We start from the raw sequence: 24,354 nt of genomic DNA on the forward strand, positions 1-24,354 counted from the left end.
TGCAGATTTCCATATTCTAAAATATCTATATGTGCAATTACTCAAAAGGAATGGTGCTCATTTTAGCTTCAAGACCAAGGGAAACCTAACAAAGCACATGAAGTCAAAGGCTCACTTCAAGAAGTGTGTGGAAATGGGTATAGTCCCTGTTCCGACGACGGTGGATGAGAGCCATATTGATGAAGAGTCACTTGCGAAACAAGTAAGTGTGGAATTGGAATAATAGCCAAAGGAAATCACTTGGTCATATCCGGACGTTTAATCCTAATACCATCCCATGGTTTGTATCTTTTGCAGCAAGCTCAGAGAGCTGCTTCCCTTGCTGAGGGCGAATCAGAGTCTGATGATGACGATGATGAGGAAGATGATGAGGAGGAAGAGGAAGATGAAGAAGACGAGGAAGATAATGCTGATGGTAAGAAGATTTATTTTACTCCATCTTTATTTCAAGTGTTAGGTACCTCTGTATTTTTAGTGGGCACTTCAAAGTCCAGCACTCCATTCGTCGGATGGGATAATTAGTACTCCCCTTAGCACCTGTTATTTAGATTAGGCTTATGCTGATGCTAGGTTTCTTTCATTGGTCAGGTTATTGTTTTGGGTGGATTTGAATCATTATTTTCTGCAGTGCATTGGTGGTATGCAATACCTTGCAGCGATAATGCATTTGAGGTCTGATATGCCTTTTAGATATTGTTTTTTAAGCTGGTGAAATGAAAGCTTTAGCTCGAGCCACCTTAAAGGTATCCATTTTTAGAATTTACACTAGGGAAGGGGGGGGTGTCACCTCCCCCAACCTTTCCACTTATTGCGCTAGTGGTTTCTATCTACCCCTCATTCCCTATAGTGATAATGACCTAAGCTGTTGATTTCCTCCTCCAAATATGATACCATGCGTATATATTTGGCCAGCAAGAACTTGGATGAGATGTTGGATAAATGGCCAATTGTTATTTGTTGGGTGGGAGAAGTAAAGAGTGACTGGAAGTTGATAGAAGAAGGTTTGTGGACGTAAAGGATATTGGGATGGTGGCTTTTGGGTACTCGATACTGGAGGAACCTCTTATGTCTGGTCCATTTCTTTTCTATACCATCTAGATCTTATGCTCTCTATGACAGATTCCAGGCAGGATTCGGGGTAGGAAGATTAAGAAGGGGGGGAGTTGCAGGAGAGGGTTCAAAGAAGGTAAAAATTGAAGGAAAGAATTGAGAGATAGTTGAAAGGGTTGTGGTGTGGACTTATTCTTCTTTGGCAGTGGTTTCAGGATATCTGGCACTCATAGTGGATATTATTCAGGCACGCAGCCAGGAAGGTTGCTTTAGGGGGTTAAGAAACCTTGATTCTAATCGTTAATAACGTTGGTCTTGTATCCTAAATACCATTCTTGCCAATTTAATTATTGGTTTTATTATGTAAGTAATGAGTAAATGTATTTCATGCAGGTGCTGATTCATCAAAAGGCAAGATGGAACAGGAAGAGAGAGAAGTAGCTCGCAGCTTGCTCAGTTTGTCTGAATCTATCGATCCTACCAATGGAATTGGCAGATTACCTCCACCACCACCACCTGAACCAGTGTCTTCATATGCCCCCCAAAGTGGTCTCACTCCCCTCTTATCTCGTCCACGCTCCTACCCTTATCTCTCCCACCTTCCCGATCAGTCCATCTCACCACCTCTTCCCGCGGAGGAGAAGGCAAGGGTCCTTCCCCCGGACGCCGATGTTGTAAACCCTGAGAGTCATATATTCCCTTCATCTTCGTCATCCACTATGGTTGCCGTTGCCTCTGGGCAGCGCTACTATTTCCCATCTCGGCGGGATGCCCAAGCCCAGGAGAAGGTGACGGAAGAGAGTGTGAATGCTGTCAAAACACCTACACCTTTGAGGTTAAGTGTGAGGGATGCCTCTCCTTCAGCAGGCACTCCTGTCTTCAATGCCACGAACATTGACCCAGCCGACCAGGATGCCAACGAGATGGAGGATGGTGTGAACGGAGGGAGTTACGGTCCCGTTGATCTGAGCACAGGAGGTGGGGCCGGGGGAAGTCTTCCATCGACCCCGGAAGATAGGGGACCAAGGATAGGTTGGCGGGTCAGGGGACAGGAGAGAGAGGAAGCTATTCGTGCGAGAAATGCAGGGCAACCAGCATTCATTCTAGCATCCGTGTTGCCTCACTCCCCTTACGGAACTTTGCCAGGGACACCCACCACACCGGTCAGGGAGCATCCTTCCGAGATCTTAGCGCCTGTGCCCTCCGACTCGGCTGCTCTGTTGGCCTCACTCTGCAGTACCGTTAACAAGTTGCCTCAGTCGACACTAGATGCCAGTTCAGGTGGAGGTTCGGTGGCCACCACGCCGACTATGGACGACAACACCCCTGGTGGTGGAACTATGCTCCAGGCTTATCTCACGGAGAGGGCACTACAAGACGTGCGATTGAAGAGGCAGCAGAGGAGTCCGTTCCATCCGCTGGGCAGGGATGATCAAGTTGAGCCGGTGCCGATGACGGGCACTTGCAACGTGATCACGTCAGTTGGACCAAGTGCCATATCCCTCCCACCCGGTGTTGTTTCCAAGGTGGTATCCATGACCCATTCGCCCAGAATCGTTGACTCTCCTTTGTACGAGGTGGCCAAGGCAGCTGAAGCCATCCAGGAAGTGCAAGTGAAAGTGTGCGAAACGATTCCAAGGAAGGATTGGTCAGAGACTGAGAGGGAAAACGGTGAAGTAAACGTTTACTGTGCCAGTACAGCAAGCACTGTTGCACGGGTCATTGAGCGTCCGTGTGTGGTCTCATCCAATCATTCGAGTGCGTCGCCAGTACTTCGTCAAACCAAAACTGCAGCTGATGCTCACTCGGCTGGTGAATCGAACAGCATCACACCTGTTGGATCATCAGAGATGATGAAATTAAGTCATGTTGTAGGACCACGTGTACCTTCTTGCTCTCCCAAGGCTGAGTTCATGCCACCTCTAAGTGGGCCCTCTTCTAGTTACACGGGGTAAGTTAATAAACATGTTTGCAGTATTCATTTGTTATTTGGTGTACCGTTGTATTTATTCCTATTATTTCACAAATATTTTTCTATCCAAAATTGAGTTCATCAGATGGACAGATACTGCTGGTTACATTTAACACTGCTGGGCTTTATGCCCTTTTGATTTTTTTGTGATATTTTTGTTCCCTAAATTAGCATCCTTGAAAATTTAGAGGATCAGATGAAATGATAATTTCCATTTTCACCTTACTTGCTATTGTAGTTTAGCCAATGCCAATTAGCTATCTCTATCTATTGAATTCTGAATTACATATAAAGTGAAATGATACACAAGATTCTGGGCTGATCAGAATATATTGAATTATAATACCTTTCTGTATTTCTTATATCCTATCAGTGGATTTTCTTGTATAAATTGACCCTTGTCAGACTCTTCGTATAATTTTGATCTTTGTCTTCAAATTGAACCTCTTGAAGTCAAAGAGGTTGAAGGAAGTTAAAAAAAATTTCATGGAGGGAAATGGGAACTCTGAGGAAGAAATAAATGAACACGAAGTAAAATTGTTGAATAAGTACTCTTGAGAATGGACTACAATCAAAATGAAAATGTCTTTTGGTTTGTCAAAATTTGGATCTGAAGAAGTTAGAGTGGTAGAAACTCGACTGTATTGCTATATTCTTTTGTCCATATAATCATATAGAAATAGTTGTGAGGTTTTTTTACCTGCAGTAATGTCACATGAATGGGCAACCCAGGTTTTTCCATCAGTTAACATGCTTATCAATATGTCTGCTGGAGTTTTAATTGTTATGCTATGTATTTTTTTCAGGGTGACTGAAGACGGCCGAAGTATGTGTGCCATATGTCACAAAGTTTTTAGTAAAGCAAGTCAACTACGTCTGCATGTGAATATTCATTACTTTGAGCGCCCCTTCCGCTGTGACTCATGTGCCGTGTCCTTTCGCACAAGGGGACATTTGCAAAAGCACCAACGTTCTGTCTCACATCAGAATAAGGTTAGTCAAACTGCTGATTCGCATCTTGCCCTTCATTTCAAATCTGTCTTATAAATTTTGTTAACACGTTGCGTACGGATGGCGAGAATTCTCGTCATTTTTTTCCCGAACATGCCGGACGGATGACAAAGATTCTCGTCATTTAGGCGCGTCAACCTAAACAATTTTAAAGCGTACAATACGTATTCGTTAGCACGTTTTCAGTTGTTGTTCGTTATTCATAATGAATTGATGCATCATAACGTTTGATTGGGTAAAGTTATATTCTAAACATTAGCTTTTTAATCATGTTTAAACCAAAGGCATTACGCCCTAATAGGCACATATTTCCAATCTCGGTGTTCCTAGGAATTTAAATACCCCGTTATGCAACGTGTTAATGACCTTAAGGATGCTGGTTATTAATATAAAGTGTAGTGTTGTGTGTAAATTATTTGTGAGCACTATTTTTGAAGTTATTTGATATTTAAAATTCTTTATGTCATTCCAAACTTTGATTATAATTTTAACATTGGATAAGATTATAGGCAGTAAGCACCTTGTAAAAGATTGTATTGTATTGGTACTTGCTTTTTCATTCCTTCAGTGGCTCTTCTAATTTTAATTTGCAGGTCAGCATGAATTCAACATTTGGTATGCCAACAACGGAGAATCCTCGTCCCTTCAAATGTGGAGATTGTAAGATAGCTTTCCGAATTCATGGTCACCTCGCCAAGCATCTCCGTTCAAAAATGCACATAATGCGCCTTGAATGTGTTGGAAAACTGCCTTTTGGTACATATGCAGAGGTTGAAAGGTCTGGGATCTCATTAGCTGATATCGACACATCTGACTGTGAAAACTCTCTAGAAAGTTTGCAGGTAGGAATCCAACTATTAATTCACCTATTAATTTTCAGCATTTTTTTGCTACAGCCCATTCTCCTTTGCAGAGGTTAGGGCTTAATTTTTTCCGTATTTAATTTTAGCAGTTCTTCTTCATTGAATGAATACACTACATTTCTCTCTGAAATTTTATTTCATTGCCTTTGGAGTTAAACTGTAAAAAAAAGTATTGAAAAAGGAATCAAATTCCACTGAAGAAACAAACTCCTCTACATATTACTTGAAAGAACGCTTCATTGTTGTGTCTTGGTAATCTTGTTTTGTGTCCCACTATGCAAAGAAGCAAAATTGTATGTTTATATTAACCCTTTGCGCTGTAATGATGAGTCTAGCTCGTCATGAACTTGCGATGCCAAACCACACAACCACACAGTGACGAGTGTATCTCGTCATCGGGTTTTCATAAGTTTAGCACTATTTTGAGGAACAATATAATTATTTTGAAAGCTAAATAATGTTAAAACATTTATAGTACTCATAAATAATTCATATTTCATGAAACATGATATATTGGAAGGATTAAAATGATTTTATTCAAGTAGCGATAGCTGTGTTCTCCATATTTAATAATCACATTTTATTTCACGGTTCTACGGTGATTACAATTACAAAATTATTATTTCATTGCCTACCATTAGAAAGGGAACCGCTGAAAAAATAAATAGAGAATAGGAGCACGATTTTCGGAAAATAAATCAAAGTGGAAGGGGTTAATCTTTATGTCACTATATTTCATGAAGCTGAAAGTTTTCCATTTTCTCATTTTGTTTTTTTTTCCTAAAATTCATTCCAGATGTTGGCCCAAAAATTGTACGAAAAAGATCCGACAAAGCTTCAGCATTGGGAGCGTACGAGAGCTTTGAGTGAATCGTCTGAGGATGAGGGAATGGGTTACCACAGAGATGAATCTGGACACGGTATACCTGTGCCTAATGGCCCCTTGCATGGTGGTACATTGATGAGGCCATCTGTTTTGGAACAAACGGCAAGCCGGAGAGCCTTTTGTGGCACGCTCACTTCAGACTATGAAGATGCCTCTGATGGAGAAAGTGTAGGTATTCAATAGGCAGCGTCAATGTTCAATCTGTGAGAAGTATTTTTGATTGACTCTTAATGTTCTTGACGTTGAAATTGCAAGGATGAGGTAATAGGAGAATATTATCTCTTAAAATTATATAAATTTTTATATTAACTATACGTATAGGGGATATAAAATTATATAGTCGTTGCAAGAATACAGTCATTGTATTTTGAGTAGAGATGGGTTGAATAGAATTTTTCTTGAATTTGAATATTGAATAAGATTAATTTATTTCCGAATACCTCACTCAAATAGCGAATATTGCATTACTGAATGTGCATTTTCCTACCAATTTTAAATACAAATGAAAATTAAAATAAAAAAATGCTAAACACTTTGCAAGTCATTCTACTTCAATATGGCACTCAGATCCTTACGTAACTGTCCCACGTTTACATCAAACCTGCACGCATGAAGCACCGCAATGCTTTTGTTTTTTCTTATATACATGCATATTGAAGGTTATGTTATTGGTATTGTTTTACTGCATTCTTTGGAAGCCTAAAATTAAATATAAAATTGACAATAAATTCAAAATTAGAATATGTAACATGTAAATTTGATCATGCAAAATGGAGTCAGAAAAGGAACAGCCTTCACGCGTGCGTACATACATTTTTCTAAATGTTGTTCTTGTTGAGTCACCAGGGTTATACATATTTTAGTGCTTAATCAAATTCTTATTTTCAATGGTAAGTTTTTGTAAAAATATTATTATTGAAGAATTGAACCAACCAAATGCCTTGAAACCTTCATGTAAGATCCAACCATTGTCAACGGATTTATATTGAATCGCAGACTATCTGTGCTGTCTATATGCAATTTGAGTAATCAATAACTTTGTGTCATCGAATATCAAATGGTGTAAAAAGCTCATTATTCTAGGTATTTGGCGATTCAACTATTCGAATAGCCAATCCCTAGCTTAAAGGTTTTTGATGTGTGTGAATGCTTATTTTTAATTTCTTTAAAAGTTACTTCTAAGAATGTCAGGTTTGCTAGAGCAGTTCTTGCAGAATATACTGTATCCAAAATAGTACCTACTATATAAATACAAAAAATTATCTTCGCTTAGTAAACCAATACATATATTATCCTGTAGCTATATTTAGTTTGACTAACAATGTAACAGATTTACTTGACTTTAAATCTGCAGTTTTATTAAATATATTAACCATGGTGTACTATACTGATAATTAAATGTAATAGTCATAGTATTCTTGTTATGATTTACATGAATAAGTTTGCACTGATATTTTTCAGAATAGTTTCAATAATTGATATTTTAATCTTAAAGGTCTATCGCAGGAAAATTCATTTACCAAAAGGTAGGGTACATTTTATGTATGGTGGAATTTTATTTCATTAAAATGTACTTCATTTACATGAATGAACAGCATTTTTCTGTTGGAAATAGAATTTACTTCATAATACGAGTTCTATCTCATGGTCTTTTCTTTTGGGACAGAAAACCGGTTCTTTTTGTGGCACAGATTTTATTTTGAGTGAAGATAATATCTGGTCATTCATGAATCTTGCTGTTATATGTACAGGGCTATTCTAAATGATGGAATTATTTTCAATAATTCCTATGTATTAATTATTATTACGAATTATTAAATTCAGTTAAAATCATGCTTTAAAAAAACTTTAAAACATTGTCTTTTTATTGACATAAAACTTGTTCATTATGGATGTGTACTTGAATAAATACAAAGTTTTGAAAATGAGTCCCATCAATTAGAATAACATTGTGCATACTATCATTTAGATATACAAGATTATTTTAATAATAGCATGATGAAGAATTTGCCTCTGGGGCATTTTCCTTTAGTTCTATGCCACCTTATTCTATTTTTTGATAATTCCCTGCATCAATTGACCTTTGTGTTCCTCTAATTTTCATTGTATTTAGTGGTGGAGCATGTTTCACAACATGGTTTTTCGCTGTGCTTAACCTCCTAAGTATTTGTCATTGCTTTCAAAAATGTTGTACCATTCTCCCAATTATTGGTCTAATGCATTTATCAGATATTTTTCACTCTCCATTTTTCAAGGTGATATGCTAGTTATCGTACTTTTAAAAAAATTTGGTAGACAATCTCCTCTCAGACGGCAGAATAACAAAATTGTCAGTGAAAAATATCTGCATTTTTTGCATGCAGTTTAATGTATTGAAAGTTACACAAATTACATTACATTAATAGACAGTTGAATGCCGTAGTGTACCTCATCTTAAGAAATCTTTTTAAAAATTAAATTATCTTTCTTTTTCTTCCACAGCACCTCATGCTCCAACCTCAATTAACACGCTCCTTCATCTGTGACTTTTGTGATGCTGGTTTCACCTCAAAGCAGCTTCTTCAAAATCATTTGTTGGTTCATCAACAAAGTCCTCCAGATAATTGTTTGTAATGGGAATGCAATGGGAATATTTTAATGTTAAGCGAGAAAAATGGAATAGTGTGTATTGTAGAGTAATTGTGTGTTAAATGAATCCTTTTGATTGTTCTGTGTACAGTTTTGAATTTGTGATTTGTTATTAAGTTTTTATTTTATAAATAAATGTTAAATAAAGTTTCATTTGAAATTGTAACAATGATATCAGGGCAGCTCACAGAGCTACATACTTTTATGTCCTTATTGGGATAGGTTGCATAGGAATTCATATAATATTGTTTTAAAATCTTTTCCTTGTACATACTTTCAGTATTTGACTGCTTTTGTATTTTCTATCAAAATTAGATTTTATGGATGTTGTCTTTGTTTGAGCCATTTATAAATTGTACATAAGAAACATTTGACATGATTACGTAGCAGTATGGTTCAGCCAGTAACCAATATTATCCTCTCAAGTTGCTTTATTTTATTCTTTAAATTCAAGATTGTTGCAAGAAAAGTTGTAATTATTCATTTGTTAATTTGTTTTAATTTAATGTGTCTGATTTTCACAGTATAGCAAAGGATAACAGGAAGAAGTCACATTAATAGCTGTTTTCAAACATATTCTCCTAACAATACATATCTGAATGTGGCGAGTTAAAGCATACCTTTTACCAGTTGTAGTGCTTTTACAGGGTTTTCTACCATATATTTCTTACCTTTGTCTAGCTTTTTGATTATATCGTAGCCAATTGTGAAAATGTTAGTGGGTGAAAATCTTCATGATGGTGGTTAGATTTTGTACTTCCATACATCTTCCTTTTCTCTTCCATTTTCAAATTTGCTCACATGACAACATAGTTTTCTAAAGCTTCCATGTTAGAAAGTTGTTATTAGAAACATTATATAAGTCATTTTTATGAATCTAAATATCAATGCTACCTTAAAATGAGTGATTATGGACTAAAATGATTTTCTTATACCTGTCAAGATATTTTATAATGCATTTTAGGCAAGGAATACTTTTTCTTGTTACTTTTTTATTGATAGTGTATAAGCTGATTCTTGATAAATTCATATCAAAGTGTCTAAAGGTCAGGCAAGCTCAAACTTCCTCCAGTATCCCTGCACTCCATTCTCCTCCTCTCGGGGAACACATTTTGTCCAAATCTGTTGTCTGCCTTTCAATGCTCACACTGCCCTTAACCTGTAGGCCATATTACAGACCCTTGTTACCTGACAATTGCCTTTGTTTGTTACTCTTCCATCAGTGCTCTCCTAATGAGACCAACTGTTAAAGCTTCCATGATTCAAAAAGAGGTCATGTCTTCTCCTTTTAAGGTTATTGTAGTAGTATGACCCCTTTGCAATGTGCTTGATTAGTGGGACATTAGAAAACTTTTTAGAGGAAAATTACTTAACAATGATGAATACATTTGACAGTTGTGTATTTAATTGGTAGAACTGTTATCAGTATTCTTAATGTATCGAAATCTCTGACAATGTCAATTTTTACTATGTTCCTTCTGCATGCCTAGCTGGCAAAGGACAATTGCTCTGGCTGCCACAAGACTCGTTGAACATGTTTATTTTCTTCTTTCTTTTAAATGTCCATCGTGAAATTTTAGATTTTAATTAATGGTTACTTTTTTAAGTGTTAACGGGGTAAGTTTATTTACCCAGTTTTTGCTTCTAAATTGTTCTTGATGACAGCTCATGATGTCTAATGAGCTTGATTTATTTTTGAAAAAATGTGAAAAGAATCCTGGTTTGACATTCAATATGCTCAAAAACGTTGTGAATATTGATTTACAAAGGAGCCTTCATGAATCATGTCACACAGAGGATTGGTCATTGTAGGCATTGCAAATGAGAGCAAACTATTACTGTCAACCTTAACTTATATTAAGTGTATGGTATAAAACAGTGATGTGCGTGGGTATGACATTTTATAGTGCAATGTTGTAAGTGGTAGATGATGTTGCTTCTGCTATGTACTTTTCTGAAAGTTTGGTATGCGTAACCTTGCCTGGAAATGGATAGATCAAGCAATTCCAAAAATCCCTCAGAAACCTGTACAGTGAAATGGTTTATTTTTGTATCAGCTGAATGGAGAAATTAAACAAGTACATAAGTTGGAACTTATTGAATTTAAGATACCTGGAACTATTTTTCGTGTGAACTGTAATGATTGTTCATTGTAAATGTTAATTAATAGGCATTTGAAATTCTTTTCAAATCTGTTTTCGATATGTAACAGTGTTTCCTCCTGAAAACTATAATTTTTTACCCTTTTCACCTTGGTCAATCAAAGGTGTTTATTTATATGAATGAGCAAGTAGTATGAATCATTACATTGATTGCTCAAATTCAGTAACTTTAATTTTTCACTAGCAATAATTCTTGAGGTGCTGTTGTTTGAGGTATTCTCAGTATATGAATCACATATCACCACCTCAAGTACCTTATAACCCTCTCAGTTTCATTCATAAAATATGTTTTGAGTATATGAATGCCCATATCCATGGCATTTTTAAATGTATAAAAATAGACTGTTCATTATTTCATAATACATTTTGACTCCTGGTTGAATACTATCGTTGATGTGAAGTATGATCCTGTTTTTCAAATACCAGCTTTATAAGAAGAAATCATGTACCATTGAAATGACTTTTGGAGGTTATAAATCAAATAAATGAAGAGCTGATAAGTGTAAAGTATTTCACTATTAATTTTCACATACCAGATTCATGTTTTTACTCTAGATTTACATTTTACATAGCTTTCTTAACCCACAGGCTGATTAGAATACAGGGATGCCGACTTACAAGAAATATTGGGGGGCCCAAACCGGAGATCTTGCCCCGGGAAATTTTATAAGTAGTGAGTTTTAAGTTTTTTAAGCATTTTAGAAGAGTCCTATGATCAACATTAGAACCCTGATAACTGGAATCTCGATACGTGGACACTCCGGGGAAAATCGACAACCCTGACACATTTTTTTTCCTCACACCCACAACGAATTTTGAGGGGGCTCGGGCCGCCTTTGGCCCCATTGAGTCGGCGCCACTGTTAGAATAGGTTCTTTGGCTTCTGAAACTTAGGGGTTTGTGATCATGTGGTGTCACTCTCGGGGGGCCTTCCGTTGATGGGTGCCAGAAGGGCACAAGGGACAGATAGGCAAATGGTCTACTCATATTTGAGATTAAAAACACCATACAAAATTTTTTTTCTAAATATTCTCTTTATTGTAAAATGAAAGTAAATGATTGAAGTTACATTTCAATACACATTACAAAACTAATGCAATGATAAATAATAAACAAGATTTTTTAATATGGTTAAGAGTCTTGGGGGGGCATGTGCTTAATCCACCAAATAGGGATATGAATGCCATCATTGTGATTCCTTTCGGGTATTAAATATCTCTTTTCCAAGTAAATCTTTTGAACAAATGAGGTGGGTCACCAGAGTATTTTGACAGTAAAAAAAATGAGGCCTCATTATAGTGCCTCTAGAATGTGGCATGGGCCCACTGCTGGGACTCGTGACTGCTAATTTCTGGCTCTCGCAAACAGCGTATTAGGATGAGGTCAGTGTCAGATGGTAGGCCATCCAGGGAGCACCAACCGCCATTTTTTTCAACAATCTCTTTTTTTTATTGTTGAATTCCATTGTGAAAAGGTTTCAGGTAGTGAGGTCTTCAAATCCAGAATGTGTAAGTTTGTTATCCCAGAGGGAGGGATGGGGTTGAGGGGTTCAAGCCATAACAAAATTTTATGTTGACTTTTACCCAAGGGTGGGAATGTTAATTGTGATTCTTATATGTAATGAAAACTGACTCATATGATAGGCAAATGATTGCTTGAAATTTTCTGTTAAGAAATATGTAAATATATATGTATTGATAACAAGCCACATTTAGCCAAGAAATGGTCTCCAAGTCACCAATAGAAGTTGGTTTGCAGCAAAGTAATATGTGTGCAAGGAAAATTCCTTAACTACACTTGCTTCTAATTCAAGTTACCATCGTGTGCTCACTTCACGAAAAATATTCTAACGAAGCAGGTCAAGTTAAACGACCTGTGTTATGCATCTATGTCCAGCTACTACTTACTATGGCCCATGCTGAAGTCTGGGAATTACCTCCCTGGAAGATGTAAGAATAAGGGTAAACTAATTATAATTAATAGTAGCGGGCGTGACTTGATGGAAATCCTTAACTGTAGGAGTTGAAGGAATAAAAACTTTGCTTTTTCCGCATGGTGATTTATTATGACTGACCGTGGTTTCGTTACAGCGTGATATTATCAGGGTGAGGAGTACAGGAAAAGTGAGCATTATATAAGAAAATGGAATGGGAAATTTTTGGGTGCTGTTGGTTAGGAGGAGGTGGTGGTTGCGCTCACAGTTGGTTTGTCAGCACTTTGGTAGGCATTGCAGTGGGTGGAGCGTTAAATGAATACGTGGGAAAGTGGAGGAGGGTAGGAGCGAGAAAGGTGTCATTGACAGGGTATGAATTCCTGTGGCTTAAAATTTACAGCTCTTCCAGGGCGACTAATCTGCGTCCGGTCTTTTGGAAGTGCAGAATGGTTGAGATGAAGTCAGTGTTGTGGCCCATGTCTATAAGGTGTTTTGGGAACTGTGAGTTATCTTTTCCTTATTGATGAAACACCTGGTGCTTGGCCATTCGGGTAGAAAAACTCCTCCCCGTATGTCGTACGTAAATCAGTAATTAAGGCGATACACTCCGCTCCGTTCCTCCGGAATTTCCTTGTCCTTAGGCGATTCAAGTATGTTCCTTATGAGGCTTGCAAGTTCATATGAGTTCCTCACACCATACTTGCAGAAAATTTAGAATAGCTTCTAAAAAGGGTGTTTATTTTGTGCAATATTAAATGATTAAGTACACAGGAAGTCCGTAAACTTGGGTGCTTTCATTTGATTCACTTGATGACATAAGCTTCTTTCACTTGATGATATAAGCTTCTTGCCCTCTTTCTGATATTCCATTGTAGGATATTTTTTTTAAAACTTCAACTTTACCGATGAGATGAACTCTTCAGACTTATTTATGTGTTTTTTTTTCGTGATCACTAGGCAAGATGTTAGGACACCTGCTAATAACCTGTATGACAACTTTATTTTGCACAGTGCGAGTGATTTGACAGACTGAGGTCAACCTTGCATATCAGGTAGCCCTTTATTGTTTAGGAGAAAAATTCTTATGCCTACCTGTCCAAAATATATCTGCAATTTTACTTTTCAACGTAATGCGTTGTTTTTCTAAGTTATTCAACTGGATTATCAGCTAACTTTATGTAACACCGTTCATGCTAAATGATTCTAGATTCAGTTATTTTTAGTTTTTCGTGAAAAAATATCATTAATAAATAATCTTGCTATTACGTGCAGACGCGCGTCCTCACTTCACGGCACATAATTGCTTTCGGCTCGCCTGCGGGATTACTCCGTACCTGCAGGACATAAATGCGAGTATGAAGTGTTGACTAACCCGCAGGATGAAAAGGCTAGACCTTATGCTTTGAATTTTAATGTATGTACGCAGGAACCTAAAATTGCCCACAAGAGTAAATGCTTAAAAAAATTTCAAATTAATTCGATTAATATTTTTGTACTTCTCGTAACTGCTGGGGGCTAGAATCAATTCAATCGCACTTCATGATTTCATTAATTTTTTAAATCTTGACGCAGGTTAGAGAGTAAGAGTTGAGTAAGTTGCCGGAAAATATGGTAAAAATATTAATTGATGTGTTTTTTGGAATTGCATGGGATCGGCGTCAAAAAGCCTTGGGAAAATGTAAAAAAAATCCGAATAGCAAAACTCTTGAATAATCTTGCCAGGAGTCTTTGATAGGTAGAAAGTTAAGAAGCAGCATACCTAAGTAACTTTCAATAAGGTAATCATCATGCTACAAACAAAATTGCAATGGAACATTACTGCATATAAAAATCAAACATGGCTTATCTCGCCATCGACTCGTTCACCGCGAGTGGTAGCAACTAGGGCCGGATTTAGGATGCACTGGGGCCCAATTCGGTGCGAGACCCACCGTTTCAAGGTCTTGCAATTTATTACTTAATTGCCGGAAAGGCGTGCCATGTTGCTTTCAAAGCTACGTTAACAACGACAACGGGTAAAGTGTTTTTACCATCAGTATTTAACATTAATTAACGTCAATGTTGACGACTATATGTTTACAAAAAAACAACCCAGCTTCAGTTCGAATCCCCTCATTCATGATGATATTTTATGTTTTACCGATTTTGTGAAATTTAACTCTACATTGGCTGAAGACTAATGCTTGGTGGGTGGCCCGGGACCTTTGGGCCTCCCCTTAGATCCAGCCCTCGTAACAACTCACGCTATAACCTCAGCATACATCGTGAGTGAGAAGACGCTAACAGATTGCGAGGATATAATTGAAAAATTTTACTTACCGAGTGCAGTTCAAGTTCTCATGACAAATTAAGGAAACCAACTACCCGAAGAAAGACAATAATCCTACAAAGACAAAATTAAATCACTGTACTATAAAACCCATTTCCAACCACTGACTGATTCATACAAATTCTTTGGTCGAACGAAACAAGATACGACAGTGAGTGATGCATAACCCCCCTCTAAAATAGTCTGGAACCCTAGGGAAAGTTGTCGAAACAATTTTCTATTCATTTCAGTTTTGTCCACTACCTCTATGTCTCTACCTTTTTGGGGCATTTAGGGTCAAAAAAATCAATTTTTTTAAAATGTAATTTTTCTCATCTATACATCTACATAATTCCCTGCAAGCCGCCTCAAAGGCGTGTGGCAGGTGGTTTTAGGACACTAGCAGTTTAAAAATAAAAAGGAAGTGCTCTAAGGACATTATGACTAGCATTTATTGAAATCCCTTACATTTGGGGAAAACGAATTCCCATATCTATCCGTTCGGCAAAACATCGCTCTTAATCTATCGCATATGTCGGACCTGGAAATATAGTGCGGTTCTAATATTATGTTCTCCGTGTCGCTCTAAAGATATCAAACAATCTAAGCCTAGCGCGCAGCCTCCGTGTCTTCAGTGGCTCCCAGCGTAATTCGCTTAACATTTGGGTAACGCTGTCTGTACGCCCGTGGCAGTTTTTGACTAAACGCGCAGCCTTCCTTTGTATTTTGTTCAGTTTGCGGATTAAGTCTTTCTGCACCGGATCCCATACGCTCACTGCATATTCAAGGTGCGGTCTGACGAGTGTAAAATAGCACCTTTCTTTTACTTTCTCATCCGAAAATATTCACACAATACGCTTGACGAATCCTAATTTCTTCAGGGCTATGCCGCAAATATTCCTTATCTGTTCCCCACGTGAGATTCGAGGCTATCGTAACTCCCGGGTACTTCATTTCGTCTGTTGCCTTTATGTTAATACCATCCACAGAATAAACATAGTTAAAGTTGGACGAACTCTGCAAAAAATGTACCGAAATGCATTTGCTCAGATTAAGTTCGAGTCCCCACTCTTGGCTCCAAAAATGAACGTTGTTTAAGTCAGATGATAGAATTTCATAGTCAGAGTGATCATTAATTTCGCGGTAGATGACAGCGTCGTCAGCAAATAAACTTATTTTGCTGCTAATTCGGAAGCAGAGATCATTAATGTATATAATGAACAAAAGTGGATCGATTTCGCTTCCTTGTGGAACACCTGATGTCACTTTAACTACATCAGAGATAATTCCGTCAATAATTACTTTTTGTTTACGATCATTCAGAGTGTCGCTTATTCAGTTAACCACTGTTTCGTTGAATCCGCATGACTGTAATTTGTATAAAAGTTTATTTTGAGGTTCTGTGTCGAAAGCTTTCTTAAAATCTAGGAATAATTCATCAACTTGTCTTTCCGATTCCCCGGATTTGAGAACGTCGAATCAAGAGCGCGAGATGCGTTTCGCATGATCTACCTCCTCGGAATCCGTGCTGACAGCCATGGAAGAAGTTACGTTTGTCCAAGAAAGTCATGATATTGCTAACGACGATATGATCCAGTATCTTGCCTATAATCGATGTTCATGATATTGCACGATACTTGCCTGGGTCATGTCTGTTTCCCTACCACGTGATACGTCGAGAAACCAATTTTCAGACCGATCGGAGTACTTTTAATTTTGGCCAAATCTCGCCTTTGAATGCCACCACCCTCTCCCCTCAATAGCCTTGGGCGATCATGCCACGCGATGATGCACTGAGTGATGCACTAGGGCATAACCCAGTCCCTAAAGCCACCCAGAGCCAATAGAAGCCAAGTAAAATTGACAAAGAATGGAAGAGCGTCTGAGTAATATCGGGCTATATTCACCTCACACTCAACAGCTACACAATATTTTATTGGCAAATATTGAAAAAATCTGCTAGGTGCGCGAGTGTTCTATTTTATTATTGCTCGGGTACGATCGTGGTCACTGCCTAAGGAGAAGTCCTCGTAAACCTAAGGGTGTATGTGCACGAGATAAACGCAGACATGTGGTGGTGAATTCTTCTCGGGTTTCCATCTGGGTGAGCTCCATCTCCATCGCTGCCGACGTTTCGATAGAATCCTTTTCTATCGAAACGTCGGCAGCGATGGAGATGGAGCTCACCCGGATGGAAACCCGAGAAGAATTCACCGCCATCATACGCCGGGAAAAAGTGAAATCTTACGCAGACATGTGGTCCTTAGGGGCAAAAATTCTGGGTGGATAAGTGAGGGAGTGCGTGCTTGATTTTTTTTGCATAATGTTTTAAAATGGATTTTAGTGATTGCCTTCATTTCAAACAAATCCCTACCTTAATTTAATCCCTCAACTGACCCCCGAAACGATTATATTCTTATTAATATTATTTATCCTACCATGACTTTTTAAAATTAAATTTCATAGCCTAAGCGTTTCGAGATTAATAGAGATAAAATTACGGCGAGATAAGAGGGTTGTGATAAATTTTTACGATCTTTGCCAGTAATTGAACTGTGCGATTTTACGGATTAATCATACTTCACATGTTTTTATTATTTACCATGTATGCAAACGCATAGAAACTATCGATATAATTGCAAATTCAAATTTTTATACTTCCTTATTTATTCGGTTTTTTCCTCCTCCACGAATACGCCCACTCCATTTTTTCCATGGTTTGCGTGAACATGACATTTGGTTTGGATACATTAGAGGCTAGCGAGGGTGAGTGAGTCGAGGAAAGGGTTGCGAATTAGCGACCCGTCCGAGGGTGTACCACGCCCAACTCAGGACTAAATCTGCGACATGGCCTCTGATAACGTACCGGAACCAGACCTTTTCTTAGAAACATCTTAAACTCGACAGATTAAAGCTTTTATTAGGAGGCTTTACTCCTGCTCGACCGATCGTATTTTAACTTAATTCCTGACATATTGATTCTTAAAAGGTAATGCCACCGTCTTAAATTATCGGGGTACGAAGATTAAAGCCTTCCTAACGTTTACCTCTATTATGCCACCTCTGAGGAAATTTCGAGGCAAAAATTTCCGTTATTTACAATAGGGATGAATTTTGGCACGAAAAAAATCATTTGGCTTAGCCGGAGTACGAACCCGGGTCTCCCAATTTCCTGACGGGTATGCTACCAGTTACACCACCAACCCACCCTATTCCAAGGCGAAGCTCTGAGTTAACCGAACCGTTCTATGCATTGGTTTCAAAAATTTCAGGTTGAAATACAAGTATATGCAGATAAAAGTCTACTTTCTCCATCCCGAAAATTTCAAGATGATAATAGCCTAAGTTTCAAACAAGCAATGCGTTTTTTTAGAGGAAAACAATAGCATCAAAGAGATGAGAATTTATCGGGGAGCTGAACGTAACGTTCATCCCCACCTTTACAACAAGTAACAATGTGAATGATGTGAAAGCGAAAGAAAGTGAGGCTCAGGGACTATGAAAGGTCTCTTTGTCGTCTGTCCGAAAGCATTTCGTTCAAGTCGCTGCAAAGTAAACTCCTCCGATTTATCACACGTAAGGAGAAATGCAGTTCGACATTTCTAGTATCATCCATACTGCACCACTTCAAAGGACGTTGAATCCATCATGCATCACAAACTCAATATAATCAAATTTCTTCACGGTCTCTGGTTCAAGATTTTACTCATATCTCACTGGCGACTATATTTCAATTTTTTAAAAATGTATTCTTGGAATCTTGATGAGATTGAGCGCATACTTTATTTAAAGAAAAAAATATCGGCCAATGCTCTACATATACACATCTAATAGTCATAACATATTATTTTGTGAAAAAATAAAATTCTTCAGTTGCATCCTCAGGGAGGAAGATGAGAAATTTCACGTGTTCGAGGTATGGGAAGTGGAATATACAGAAAATTAATGTACTATGGACGGCGAGGAAAACTAAAGTAAGAACTGGACGTAGTTTATGAAGATAACGTATTTAGGGGAATACGACACGGATAATGCCAATGGTGAGAGTAGGCATTGAGGGGCGTATTAGAAGAAGGGATGCGATGTTAGGAAAATGAGGATAGGGGTAGGAAAGGACAAATTATCGATATTGTGAAAAACAATAGGATTCCGGGGTGAATAATACAGTAATAGATGGCTCGTGCATCTCTTGGGAGGAGATTCTTCATCTTCCATAAAAGCCAATCTTACTCTAAATCTCAATCTTACGATAAACTCACACACATTGACATTGTGTAACCTCCCTTCGGTCCAATATATAAACCATCATGAAATGGCAGCGGAGGAGCGTGAAGGAATCAAATGGTCTTCAAAAAAGGAATCAAATAAGCAAATACAAGTTTATTAGACTCCGGATTTACTCACCCTAATGGAAAATTATGATCTCACTCGGTAAGTGAAGCTTGAATGTTTTCCACACATAATTAACACATAGCCAACTTCCAAGGCGAAGAAATCGTGTCTAACTGAATGACAATTGATAAAGCACGAAATCAAAACTTTGCACAATCTTCAATTAATTTTTATGTTAAAAAATAATGCTTATTGTGGATTGTCATCAATATTTTTACCAAAAAACCTGAAAATCGCTTTCAATAGAATACTCCTGCTGAAAAAATATGATAAAACAATTGTAAAGTGACAGATTTAATAATATTAGCTGCGATTAGTGGTCTAAACTGTGGAATTAATTTCAGATTTGGGTGCTACCTTTCTAATTGCATCTTCAAAATCTAAAATCATTCCTTACCTTCAATAACAAGCTAGAATAAGTTAACTAGCCGTGCAAGAAATTAATTTCTTTATCATAAAATAAATACTAAACATTTCCCTCTCTGCCTAATTAGAGATAATTCCTGGAAAAAATGGGAAAATGCCAAAGAAATTCTATTGACATAAGCTTAAGATTTATTACATAAGAATAATTACGAAAAAAAGAATCTGAAGCCGTTCCTCTTAAGTGCCCTACAGTATTAATAAAAACAGCTGAAGTAATATTCCACACTTTTTAATTTGCTAAACCGGTTTCCATGTTTTCACGTAATTCTCAAGAGCTGTCAGAGCTGTCAAAGAGACAGCTCTTGATAATGATGTGAAAACGTTGAAACCGGATGAGAAAATTAAAAAGCGTGGAAAATTAATACACATGTTTTTATTATTACTTTCGATGAATTTCCACAAAGTGAACTCGTCGACAATAAATCTGATAAGTGCACTACTGTCATGGTAACATAGCGCTTCGCGTCTCGTCGTCCCTACAGCCGAGCGGTCATTTTGTCCGGCAACAATATTCGCCGGGGTGATGAATACGAAGTCTATGGTCAACAATGATCTAGCTGCACTGGTGATGAAAATGCCTCAGTGATTCAGTTTGAATTAAGGGGGCCACAGAGGCACAAGCTCACCTAATCGCTTCATGAAAAATGGCCCTGGATGTGATCAAAATACACAAACTCATGCAAAGCTCTGAAAATACTGTATTTCTCTTTTTGTAGAAGTAAATTAGAATATGGATCAATGGTTTGGGCGCCATATTCCAAAAAATACATTGAAGAGATTGAAAAAATTTGAAAGAAATTCATTAGGTGCTTGTATTACATTTGTTTCTATATTTACCCCGCTCAACAGAATTATGTACCGTATAACAGCTTGTTGAAACTGTTTAACTATCAAAGTTTAGAAAAAAGAAGGCATGTTAAAGATCTCATGTCTTTATTTGACATAATAAATATAGGTGAATGCCAGTTTTGTTTGGCGAGTTTAAATTTTTATGCTTCAAATGTTAATTTGAGGCCCAAATCTTTTTTTACTTAAATTACGCGAAACATGATTATGCAAAAAATTCACCATTACGTAGAATTTGTAAGATATATGATAAATATTGTAATGAACTTAATTTTTTTCAACAAAGAAATGAGTATTGTAAGGCTCTAGTATTGTTAATGAACTATGACGACTAAATTTGATGTGTTATATTCTAAAAAAATTGGGATTGTATTTTTTTATTATGTTTATATACTTTCTATCAATTGTGTTTTTCCTGTAATTATGTTGTTGGGAAAACAATAAAAACCAATAAATTTTTTAAAAAGTGAGTGAAACCCTTAGGGAGTAGGCGGAGAAGAATAGTAACGGAAGATATTCCAACACATCATGCATTCACGGCGGCCTGCGTGGGGTTTTAGCGGTTACCCTCACGTCTAGTGCGAATGCCAGCCCACAAAGCCATTCCTGAGGAGATAGTTCCAAGTGATAATTTCTTACTATTGCCGCAACAAAATCGCAAACAACATAATCCTCACTCATTTTCACGTTTCGAGGATCTTTTTATTTACCGAAGTTTCATGTATTATTCCTTGATTTTCCATCCAGACGTTATGGTGGGAAATTGTGAGTCTAATTCTTAACGATTCTGAACGAAGAAATAACTCAACGTATAACTAATATGATCCTCTGACGTTCTAAAGAGTGTTCCGTCAAATTAAATCCAACCATTACACAACTGAGCGTCATCCTGTCGATTGGAAATTTTGGAAATGTATATTTTATAAATCCCCCGAATATTACCTCAACGGTTTAAAGCAAGGTTTTTAACACAAAAATTTTCAAACACTTTCTGAAAAAAACTCGTGCAAGCGTTTATTTCCTATGCTGCCTGTGAATTTACATAAATATTTATAGATCATTGTGATTTGTATATGTACCTATACGTTGCAGGTACACTGGCACAGTAGTAAATTCCATTAAGAAATTTGAAAAAAATGCGTGAGGATCAAGTTGTAGAAGGAATAGGAGAAATTTATTACCGTGGAAATCTTTTCTTGTGGTATCCTTCATTGCCTGGGATTCGCCCGAGACGTGAGGGAAACCGGCAAAACCTTACGCAAACCGCCGGGAATGCAGCTGTGGGTATGAGCGTTAGGATGATGTTGCGTCCATTTAAATGTATTCCGTGCCTATGCTTCTCCGTCAATCTCTTCGGGATTTCACTCAATTCGATCACATCTACGAATTAGATATCGTTGGGAGAGATTGGTTTGACGTGTGGGTCCGTGACCCGCTTCGTTGCAACTAATTTATTCGTGCGTTTTCATCGCCTAGGTAGCTAGGGTATTGTCGGGCATACCGTTGTCCGTGGTCACTCCAGCGACTATTGTTGCCGGACTGCTGGCAATATGGTGTAATATTTCCGGTTTCCATGGCTGCAGGACACTTGGGTGGATGAACTTCGAAATCAATTTTTTCGAAATCATTCTTCGCTTAGTGCCGATGAGATTATCAAGCTATCCTTGTTTTTGAGTCCAAGAAAGTCGCTCGTAACTGTCGCAGAACGAATTTGAAATTGTCGACATTGACGAAGAGGGATTATCAGGATCATATGCGCGCAGGGGCGCAGCGAAGAATTAAGGCTAGGGGGGTTTTAGGCACAAATAATACTTAGGGGTGAGGGGGTATTGCATACCCGCAAGGGTAAGCAGGAGTTGCGGGGGCCCTCCTTCCGAAAAATTCTAAGAATAATGGTTCAAAATGGTGAGTTTTACGGCCTTTTGATCGATATTTGATTAATCCTAACACTATTCTATAAGTAATACTGATCCAAATAAGTAAAATGGATCAAACTTAAAAAATTCTCTGAGCTCTGGGGGGGGGGGGGGGGGTTTAACCCCCAAAACCCCCCCTCGCTGCGCCACTGTATGCGCGTACCTACACTGCAATGTATTGTCTAAAATCTAAGATTGGGATTAATGACGATTAAGTGTAGCAACCTTTTAGAGGAGATATTTTAATTAAGGAGTGGTATTCAGCTTTGATAGTGCTAATATTAATGTGATTAGTTTCCACTCAAGCCCTACTTTTATGGGAGTTCGTATGGTAGCTTGGTTAATTGATTTCTATACTGAAGTCCTACAGGAATTTCTAGAGTCAGACAACAAACAAAAATTATTTTTTTAAGAGGAGGATGGACACCGCCAAAAAAAAGGATACATGCGCAGGGGCGGATTAAGGTGGTTGTTTAGGGGGGTTATTTAACAGCGGTATTTACTTACCGCGGCGCTTTGATCGTATGCAATACTTCGCTGCGATAATGCGTTCGAGGCCTGATATGCGCAGATAAGAGGCTATTAGATATACATTCATTATTTTTAAACATCTTTTACAAATCTGGTGAAACAAAAATCGTTCATTGGAGAGCCACCTTAAAAACTACTATCATATCAATTTAACCAGAAATTACGCAGAGGGGAGCGGTCGTCCTATGCCCTGCTGCCCTCTTGATGTACCACTGTATATGTAGACGACAAACACAGCAAAAGCATACTGAGAGAGAAGCAGTCATTGTTTCTTCTTCTGGCTTTATATCGAGGCTCGCAAAAAAATAACACAGTTTTGTTGAGAATCAGGAGGTAATGAGTCCGAAAATGGATTTTGATATTTTTATCCAACGAGAGAGAGAGAAAAATCGAAGGAAAATTCTCCAAATGATGAACAAGAGACGAGTACTTGGTATAACGATATGGGGAAGAAGAACCACAGGGAAGTAATAGAAATGATATGCCATAGCGTTAATGGAAGGCAGTGATACATCAACCCCATGATATTACAGGGCTGTCCGGCCAATCGAAAAGAAAAATTCATGCATATATCCCGGTTTTCCAGGGTGATTCTACAAAATTCCAGGTTAATCTTATGTGATTATTGCCATACATAAGACTTTTGAAACACTCAAAATTACATCAATACTTTTAAAAAGAAACTTCCCTTAAAATTACGAAAATCACGTTTTAGCCAAGAAAATGGGTTTTGAACTGGAAAAATATTTATCAGAAATGAATTTTGAAACAAAAGATGTTGAAATTCCCGTTTGGAGCAAAAATTCATGAATAATTCATGCACTATTCCAGGGACTTAAATAGTAGGGTGGTTTCCTATTATTTTTCTATTTCGTGAGTCGAAAGATAAATTATTACTCCCGGAGTACGCATTTCACGCTTTTAGATTTTTAAATGACGATATCTATTTTTCTAGATTTAATGAAGAGTGAAAATTTTCAAGCGCGTGAAAACGCGACGGATAAGTAGGAATACTGGGAAAAGCCCGTGTGACGTCATTCTGGTTCCCGCTGCCGCCGTGTGAGGTGACCTTGGGGCGAGGATATTTGAGCCGCTGCGATGCAGGCTGCTAGCAGGTAGCAGAGTACCCTGCTAGCAGGTAGCGCTTGGCTTAAATAAGGATTACTAATACCTTATCAAACGAAGGAAACTTTCCGACCATAGGCAGTTTTAATGGGTGATTATTAAGAGATGTTTCCCTGAGCTCTGTGCCTCATACATGCATTGGTAATCTCAGACGATGTAAAACTCCTATGTACTCGTATAGAAACTAGGTCTTTGTGACGTCACGTGGAGTGACATCGCATGGGCGCCGTCTGGGCTTTTTCAAATGCGGTTAAAATTGACCATTGCCATTCGTCTAAACTGGGATTTCTAAAATCAAATGATTT

The 24,354-nt window shown here is 37.8% G+C and overlaps 1 protein-coding gene across 4 annotated transcripts in view; it reads left to right on the forward strand.

The window, feature by feature from the left end:
- LOC124154296 overlaps window positions 1-11,079 on the forward strand; it is a 218,354-nt gene extending 207,275 nt beyond the window's left edge. For 2 of the 4 annotated variants that reach the window (XM_046527924.1, XM_046527926.1), the window contains 7 exons: window positions 49-202; window positions 298-415; window positions 1,444-3,001; window positions 3,829-4,015; window positions 4,627-4,875; window positions 5,693-5,950; window positions 8,264-11,079. In XM_046527924.1, the coding sequence (XP_046383880.1) occupies window positions 49-202; window positions 298-415; window positions 1,444-3,001; window positions 3,829-4,015; window positions 4,627-4,875; window positions 5,693-5,950; window positions 8,264-8,395 (2,656 nt within the window). In that variant the 3' untranslated portion in view covers window positions 8,396-11,079. Of the gene's footprint in view, window positions 1-48; window positions 203-297; window positions 416-1,443; window positions 3,002-3,828; window positions 4,016-4,626; window positions 4,876-5,692; window positions 5,951-7,277; window positions 7,309-8,263 lie in introns of all 4 variants that reach the window. The other 2 variants (XM_046527927.1, XM_046527925.1) reach the window with 2 other exon arrangements.
- Window positions 11,080-24,354: the final 13,275 nt, after the last annotated feature.

This window comes from Ischnura elegans, chromosome 2 (assembly GCF_921293095.1).
Source record: "Ischnura elegans chromosome 2, ioIscEleg1.1, whole genome shotgun sequence".
Lineage (NCBI taxonomy): Eukaryota > Metazoa > Arthropoda > Insecta > Odonata > Coenagrionidae > Ischnura > Ischnura elegans.